The sequence below is a fragment of the Canariomyces notabilis genome, assembly GCF_033297395.1.
Source record: "Canariomyces notabilis strain CBS 508.74 unplaced genomic scaffold N656scaffold_34, whole genome shotgun sequence".
In the NCBI taxonomy this organism is placed as follows: domain Eukaryota; kingdom Fungi; phylum Ascomycota; class Sordariomycetes; order Sordariales; family Chaetomiaceae; genus Canariomyces; species Canariomyces notabilis.
Window position 1 is genome coordinate 182,541 of NW_027041856.1, and position 9,001 is coordinate 191,541.

Consider the following 9,001-nt stretch of genomic DNA (forward strand, 5'->3'; position numbering starts at 1 on the left):
ATTTATATAAATGCCCAACCCACTTTCACCTGCTGCACCACACGGGTTGCCCTGTCCCTGTTCCCCCTTACCGCTCCCCTTCCCCTCCTTTACTCTGGTACACTGATGGAGCTTGTCTGCTTGCCTGCAGGATATATATACTTTAACGCACAAACACACACACGCATACATGCATACATACTCGCTTGCGTGCTCGCATGCTCGCCATGCATATCTGCGGTGCGGTGCGGGTATGGAAGCGTGCTAGTCTATAGCTAGGTGTGCGCGTGGACACCGTACATACAAGACAGGGCGGTACAGACAGGACCACTTGGGAAGCACTTGTTCACTTGTCCCCTGCCTTATTATCAGTCCTGTTTCTATCTTCTAATCTTCGCGGGTTCTAAATTTGTATAGGACCCCGATATTCCCCTTCGTTTCCCTCTCATAATGTTTCACCTTGAGCGTCCTCGGCTGCTCATACAACCCCTCCGTCCTTCCTAATCTCTCTCCTCCACCTCCTATCTTCCTCCTCCACCCCATCCCGACACTTCCGGCTGTCTTCCTACTAGTGTACGGAGTATAACGCAGACCATCACAGGGCGATGCCTACGGGTAGGGACAAGGACTCGCCGAGCCGGCCGCCAGGTTGACCGGCATCTCAATTCATGAAGGCCGCTTTCTTCCCCCCCTTCCTCTCCCTAATCTTACCTCTCCTTCTCACCTACCTAGATGCTTCCCTCCGACAGCCACACCACGACGCGACACATTCGCTCGAAGACCGACGGACGGCGTTCTTAACGATATTCATCACATTGGACTGACCCCTGAATCACCGGGCCGTCACATTCAACAGGAACATCTTTCCTGATCTTGACGACACAGCCACCGTTAGCTCGCGACATCTTGACTTCGTCATAGGCATACAGACTCTCACCGATGGATACGAATACCGACACATTTCTATCCGTTTTGGAGAAAAGGCGGGTTGGTACCTGTCTGGTCTGTCTTGAAGACTACTTTACCTATCCCATGCTTATCCAATACCAATATGCGCCCCTCTTTCCCCTCCGGAAGGCCCCCTTTCGGTTTATTTATTCGTGTATCTTATTCAACCGACCCCAGCCCCGGAACGAGACAAACAAACAGAAAAGCGCCGATGAGAATGCCAACCAGTACCACCCTACGTTTGCTTTTGCACAGGAAACCTGACCTGACCAGAGCCGAACTGATCACCAAGCATCGAGCGTCGAGCGTCGAGCGTCGAGAATCGAGAATCGAGGATCGACCGAGCGAGCGAACGAAACGCGCAGGAAAGCAAACAAGCCTGTGATGGTTTTCGTTGATCACATTACCAACATCAACCTCGAATGCTACGATACAACCTCGAGTCTCTCCCTTTCTCCCCCTCGGTTTCTCCTCTCGCCGCATGCTCATTGTGCATACGCCCCCTGACCGGGCCCGGGGCCGTACAAGCGCTGTCGTTTCTCGGGGCGATCATCTCCGCCTAGGGCGCCCATCCCTTCAGGCAAGCGCGCCAGTGCTGGATTGGCAGCCTGGGCCTGGGCCTGTGCTTGCGCCTGGGCCTGGGCCTGGGCCTGCGCTGCCGCCATATAATTCGCATACTGCTGCTGCTGCTGTTGTTGTTGTGATGTTGGTGGTGGTGGTGGTGGCGGCGGCGGACGCTGTGTGCCACCGGGGGTCAATACCACACCACCCGGCCCGCTCCCGACGGCGCTCATGTACCCGCCACCCTCTAGGGTTGGCGACGTGCCGGGGATCTGGCCGGGGGAATGCCACGACGAGGCCGTCGAGGGCGACTGTATCGGGGTGGGCTCGAACTTGACCTGGGGCGGCGCGCCGCCCGCCATGATGGAGCCCGCCATGTTGCCCATGGCTATACCCGGCGGCGGGGCGGCGGCGTACCCCTGACTTGAGGCTGGGGGACCGGGCCCGCCCGCCGCCACGTTCTGTCCAAGATCGTCGACTATCAACCCCGCCGTCGATTGCGGATCTTTGAGCATCCGCGTCAGGTGCTTCCTCAGAATACGCAACATGCCGTCTTTGGTGAAGGGCTTGGCCAAGACATCGTTCATTCCTGAGAACTGGTTAGATGGGGGGGAGGAGTGCGAGATTTTCTTGGAGCGAGCCAAGCGGACTTACCGAATTGGAAGTAGGTCTGGATATCCTCCTGCCGGATATTGGACGTCATGGCAACAATGGGAATCTGCGGAGTGACTACCCGGATCATGGCCGTTGCCGACACGCCGTCCAAATTGGGCATGATGATATCCATGAAGATGAGGTCGTACCGATCACAATCAGTGTTAATTTTGTCGACAGCTTCGAGACCGTCACGCTATCGAAAGACTGTCAGCGATGACATTGGACCCCAGCCGTCACCTTCACTTACAGCAGTCTCGACACTGCAGTCCATGCTGGTCAGGAATTTGATACCAATCCTTGCGCACGTCCGGTCGTCCTCAACGAGCAGAATGAGAGGCTTTTTGCCTCGCCACAGAGATTCGACGTGTTCTTTGGGCGGGGGCGTGATCTGGGACGGGGCTTCGGCCACGGCGCTAGGGTTACTGAGCGGTCTACTGTAGGGGATGTTGTGAATATGGTCAGCATGGAAAGGGTCTATACCCGTGGTCTGGCCCACGGGATACACCATATGCCGAGGGTCATTTAGAGGGTCATGCACCAGCGGCATCGGCGTGGCGTTCGCTTGTGTGAACATCACCGACGAGCCAGCCGAGTCGGCCGGAGACCCGTTCTGGTTGTATGCCATGGACAGCCTCTCGAGTTCCCTATCAGCCTGCGAGTCCGGAGAAACACCGTTGAGAATTTCCCGAGCGCGCCGCAGCTCGGGCGCCGGCTCGTCGGCGCCATCCGGCAGGAAACCGAGCGTCCTGGCATGAAAGTTTGTGCCCGAATGGTTCGAATGGCTGGACTGAGCCGAGTGACGGCTGTTTCGTCGCCTGTCCTCCATATTGCTCAGATGTGTGATGAGCTCGTTGGTCGCCTGGCTTTGTGCCCTAACCATCTTTTGCAGACCCAGGACCTCGGCAACCAGAAGCCTGTTTGTCTTTTCGAGTTCATAATACTGTTCTTGCAGGGCTTGGATTTGATGTTGGGACGCCGACAGGGATTCGCTCAGGACCATGATCTGCTGCGACGCTGGGAATGCGTCTTCGGCCGGCGGAGGCTTGCGAGGCGCCGGTGCCTTTCTCCGAATATTGTCCAGGTTATCTTTCCGGTCCGCCCTGAATTCAGGGTGCCGGAATTCCCAGGCCTGCCATCCCACGGTTTGGTCAACACAAAGGCCCCTACTGACCCTATGATAGACGAGCTCACTTACGTCGCGCCCATATGGTGACTCGCCACTCTCCTCGTTGTGCCTGACCTTGTGGAAATCATACTTGTTTAATTGGCGGACGAAACTCGCAAAGTTGCTGTGCTTGAAGTGTTTCGGAAGGATAGTCTTAGTGAATTTCTCGTTCTGCACCGGCAAGAGTGTCAGTGAGGGACAAGAAGCGCATCGACAGAAGGTGGCGATTCCCTCTGCGAGGGCCGCAAGCATACCTCCAACACAACAAAGCTATCGCCGTCGGCGCTCCATCGTACTACTGAATTGTACGAGGGGTCCTCAAGCATCCTGCGATCGCCATTGGTAAGTAAGACATGCAGACGACGTCACGGCTAAGTCGGCGCGGTGCGGTGGACGAGGGGCAGGAAGGGTGGGAAGAAGAGTGGAGGGTCGTACTTGTAGAGCTTGCGCACCTTCAGCAAATAGTTGTTAGCAGCGACATCCTCAAGGCTAGCTGAAGTGACGGTCTGTCGACGAGACGGGAATAGGGGTGGTTGGGCAGTGGTGGTGATGCTCACAAAGTCGCTGGAGTTGTTCCCAGCCTGTGCAGAGGCCGAGTCGCTTTCAGGCGGCATGGCTGCGGCTGTCGAGGGTTGGGTGAAGCCGAAAACAGTTTACAGAGGAAGTCGAGGCAATGCAACCGCGGGCTTCCGAGGCACCGATAACGATGCAGCCGATAAGCTCCTTAATTGCACCCTGTGGCCAAACTCCCACATCAGATGGCAAAAGTTTCCCAGCAGTTGCACACTTTTGAAGATCGGCCCCCTTTAGGTTCTCATCCCCACATCGGAGAGAGCAATGCGATGCGATGCTTTCTGGCCTGCTGTTCCTGGTCGAGCTGGTGCCGTTCCCACTTTTTTGTTGGAGGTCACGTCTCACGGGCCGAGCGTTGTCGAATCAAGGGCCCGGCTCGCGACGTAATGCATTCGGGGGCGGAGGGTTGGAAAGTGAAGGGCCGTGCGACGAACCGTTTTTCCCTGAGGGCACACGTCTACCTAGGCTGGATCATTGGCACTTGAAGAGATGGAGAAAAGGGATGGGAAGCAACGCCAGAGGGCAACCAAGGTAAGGACGTGACGGAGAGAAAGACGTTGGCAGGATCCCTTCAAGGCTAAGCGCGACGCGGCGATTGTGAAATGGATCTCGAGGGGCCTGGGAAATGCTTGCCAAGGACCCTAACGGAGTAGGTAGCCGGCGTCGGTTTTTTCTTTGGAGGGGACGCCCTGCGACGAATCGAAACGTCATTTACCTTTCAGCAACTCAAGGCGGCACGAGACGGAATTCGAACACTTTCAGCTGAAGGAGAATCAGGGGTTTGCAAGGACAAGAATGGGAAAAGGTAAAAAAAACTCGGATCTTGCCATTGAAGGTTGAGAGCAAGCCACGCCACTTTCGTCGATTTAGCACAGCGGGTTGAAGGTGACTGGGGTTCCCAGGAGCGGGGGTGAGCGGAGGAACCAGCTTGGCGGGCAATATGGGATTGTCGATGATCAGCGACGAGACATTGCACTTCTTTCAACTAGCCTCTCTAGCGTTATTAACGTGAGCTCTTTGACACAGTACGGAATAGAGATTGAATTCTATTGTAATGTACGAAACGATTTTTGTAAGAGCGTTGAGCTAGGTGTTTGTATGTCTACATGGAACAGTCATACCTGCGGCCACAGGAATGTGCCGGATGGATGTTGAGGTCCACGGTCTTTCAGCGTCTTTTTGGAGACTGATGAAAACTCGATGTTGTCGAGAGGGAGAGCATGGTGGTGCTGTGGTCTTGCTTCTTATACAGTACACGACCAGGGGTACGCCCCTGAGCTCGACACCTTCTGGAGCCGGCTGTCAAAGGGACTTTGCGCCGATATCAGTCTGTAAGTTAAATATGCGCAGTTGTTGACTGGATTCATTCAATCCCATCCTCACTTGCAGCTTTGTCATGGGCAAAAACTGCAGGTATCCAAAAGGGGAAAATTGCTCTTTTGGGCCATACAAGTGATGGTAGGACAATGAATTCAACGTTATGCTGTACTTCCATACATACTGAAGGAGCGTTAGCTAAACAGAACAGTTAGTTGAATGATTCTAGGTTTAGATCGACCGTTCAACATGCCGTGCGCCATCATCACTCCCACTTGCGGTTGTCTTTGACGGTGAACCAAAACCAGCAAGCCATCAACCAAGAACCCCCATCGAACCCGTGCCGATACCCGGTTGGAACAAGCCCCTTCCTTCCGCCTGGGACAAGCCGCAGCCAGCCAGAAAACGAGAAAAAACATTTTAAACGGCGCCTCACTTCCAATCGGGAAATGATCGACGCTGGCTAACGCAGCCTTCAGACTCGTAGAACAACGAATGTTTCTTGGCTGCGTCGTACAGCGTGCTTGCTGTCTGCTAGAGCGAACCTCATCAACATGAATTGCAACCTGGAAAATGTAAGGTAGGTTTCCTTTTCTTAACGTTGCGTATGCGGGTGTGTGTAGTGTACCTACCATAGCGGGAAAATCTGGCTGGAAGCTATCATAGCCAGGCCCTGCTATTATAGCCAGGCCAACTAGGATAGCACTGTCAACTAGCATAGCACCGTTTCCCGCATCTAATTGGTCAGAAACTCAGGATCCCCGACTTCCAGGCTCTTACAGGGACTCCTTAGCGAATTGCGCCCACTGCACTGACTCCAGGCCACAACGTTGATTGAAGCCAGGGAGCTTACAACGCCTCGACTACTCCCAATGCCTTGCAACGCCCCGACTGCTCCCCAGGCCTTGCAACGCCCCGACTACTCCCAGGGCCTTGCAAGGAATAGAAGACCAACTGCTCCCACCTAGCAAGGCCCTGCAATTCCCCGACTACTCTGTACGTAAGGCCCTGGCAGTACTACTCTCAGTGCTCTATGTACAAGGCCCTAGCAGTACTGCTCTGCACGCAACCATACGGGGAATGGGGGGTCCTACAACAGAGCTTTGGTAAGTCTGTTACGGTCGGAACAGAATAAGTTGTGGAGCACTATGCTAGCATTACCCTACGCAGGCCACAGTGGCCTGCAGGGCAGTCTTAGCTCGTTGTAACAGCATGTTCGAAGAACACTCTGTTGTATACTGTTCCCAATACATTATGTTGGAGCAATAATATACTGTTCTAACAGTAATAGACTATTGGAAGCTCTATTGCATTCGCTATATAGAACAAAAGTCAGGTCCCCGACAGGTCTTTTCTTTCGACCTATATCGGCTTGCTCTCTATACCTACCTCTGGAAGATTGAATCTACCCAGGCGGCGACGGAGAAAAAATAAGACATCTTCGCGGGAGTCGAACTTACAGTCTATAGATTACAAGTCTACAATGGAACAATTATACTACGAGCACACGTGACTGGAGTTTAAGAATACTAGACTATATAGTGCCTGGCGTAAGGAAGAGAAGGAGCACTTGAGTCTAGAGGAGCAGCAGGATACAATACTGTTGGAAGGATATAATAGAGTTAAAGCAGAATACCCTGTTACCAACGAAACAGATGATTTCTTATAACAGGCTATTGTAAGTAGGAATGAGCTGCTTCTTAGGAAACAGAATATCCTCTAGACAGCCTATTCCTCTTTGTGACGAATCTCGGTCCCCTACCACTGAAAGGGACTCCTCAGACTGAAGGTTGACTTTGAACGGGGTGAGGTTCGGTAGAGCCAAAGGGTCTACAACAAGTGCACAAGCAAGTGTTCACACAGTAGTAAAGACAACTGCTTGCATTGCTTACTGGAGAACCTCTGGCAGGTCCTCCAAGGGAATAGCTAGCTATCTAATATACTAATGATTGTCTTTGAGGATCACTCCTTGCTCCTAGTGATCTTTGTACTGGCTCACCTGGCTCACTTCGTGATCCCAGTGATCCTTTATGTTGCTCGCTCTCTCTTCTTAGTGATCCATTCTGATTGGTCAGTTGAGCGATTGGCTGCCGCAGCTCCCCGCGCTGCGGTTGTGACCATGCCTGGCCACCAGTAAGGTCTGTTCGTGACACTCTTATACAATACTATTGGTCTAAATAGATATAAGGCATCCTGTTGCAACTACCAACATGGTGTTGCAGGAATCTTGGCTCTGTTACGACACTAACAGTATTACTGCAAGCTGTTATAGGACCCCCCTCTCCCCGTATGAAAGCCCTTGACTAGCCTCCACTACATTGTGTGTAAGGCCCTGGTAGTGCTACTCTCTGTATAAGGCCCTAGCAGTACTGCTCTTTATATAAGGTTCTAACTATCGGACTAGCCTACTCTACTCCGAAGACCCTATAGGGCTAGGGACTTAACTATACTATTCCCAAGGCCTTGCATATAGAGCAGTCAAGGCCCTGAGAGGTCTTAGAAGTAAAGCAGGCCAGTCCGATAGTCGTGGCCTCATATACAGAGCAGTATTGCCAGGGCCTTACATAGAGAGCAGCACTACCAGGGCCTTACACACAACGCAGGCCAGTCAGGGGCTTGCGCGCAGAGCAGTATTGCCATAGCCTTGCATATAGAGCAGTCCTACCAGGGTCTTGCACACAACGCAGGCCAGTCAGGGCCTTGCGCGCAGAGCAGTATTGCTAGGGCCTTACATACAGAGCAGTCAGGGCATTGCAAGGCCTTAGGAGCAGTCAGGGCGTTGCAGAGCCTTGGGAGCAGTCGCGGCGTAGCAGGGCCTTAGAAGTAGTTGGGTCATTCAAGGTCTTGGGGCCTAACCTTATAAACCGTGGCTTCCTTACCTGCTCCGTACCTATGTACCTCCCCTATATAACCTTATTCTTCCTTCCCCCATTCAATTCTTATCATTGTAGTAAAGTAGTAAGTATCTCCCACGTAGAGTAACAGTCTTCGTAAGGCCTAGGATTCAGTCTCAGATATAGTAGTATTCTTGTTTTCTTCTAGAGTAAGTCGTAGAGTCCAGTTCTTAGAAGAAGAGCTTGTTCAGTTACAATACAAAGTACCTGAGCAAGCGCCTCCACTTTTGATTGGTTCCATGGATAGGTGCTATCCTAGTTGAGCAGTGCTATCCTAGTTGACAGTGCTATCCTAGTTGGCCTGGCTATCCTAGTTGTAGAGACAGTCAAAGGTTTTTTTCTATGATACCGCCCCCCATGCTATGATAGCTCTCCTCTACAGATTCCCGCTGTGGTAGTCATTGCCACTGACCAGCCTGAAAGCTGCCATTTTCCGACCGATATCACAACTTAAGGACAACGTGATACACATTCTGAAAATGCACAACCTCGACGCGGGCCGGGCGATCTCCCGGCTATCATCAATTCATCATCAGTCAGCCATCTGTTTCTCAAAAGGAGCATGGCTGTGGGCAACACCGACAGCTTCGGTGTAAGTGGGGGTTAGTGCACTAAGAAAGGTGCCTTAGGTAAGTGCTAGCATACCTTAGTGTAGAGCAGTCAGTTACAGGACCGCAGCGGCTCGCTAGCTAGACAATTTTGCATAGTGCTTGTTTGCAGCTTCGGGGGTTTGGGGGGATGCAGCGAGGGCCTCAATCCATTTTACCTCTGCAGTGGGTTTAGACTCTAGAGAGGCTTACATACGATGAAGCATGCTCTTCTTCAATGCCCATGTATGTACTGTATGTACATACATAAAGAGAATTACTCCGCGGGCACTAGTACTTTTCTATTTGGGCACTAGTCC

At 52.6% G+C, this 9,001-nt stretch overlaps 1 protein-coding gene across 1 annotated transcript; it reads right to left on the minus strand.

Annotated features, from left to right (window-relative positions):
* Positions 1 to 1,412: 1,412 nt before the first annotated feature.
* Positions 1,413 to 3,636, minus strand: N656DRAFT_718657 (response regulator; the record flags this gene model as incomplete). Its single annotated transcript, XM_064812297.1, has 5 exons — positions 1,413 to 2,077; positions 2,143 to 2,338; positions 2,393 to 3,274; positions 3,341 to 3,481; positions 3,565 to 3,636. The coding sequence occupies 5 exons, from the start codon at positions 3,634 to 3,636 to the stop codon at positions 1,413 to 1,415; spliced, it is 1,956 nt and encodes a 651-aa protein (XP_064665765.1).
* Positions 3,637 to 9,001: the final 5,365 nt, after the last annotated feature.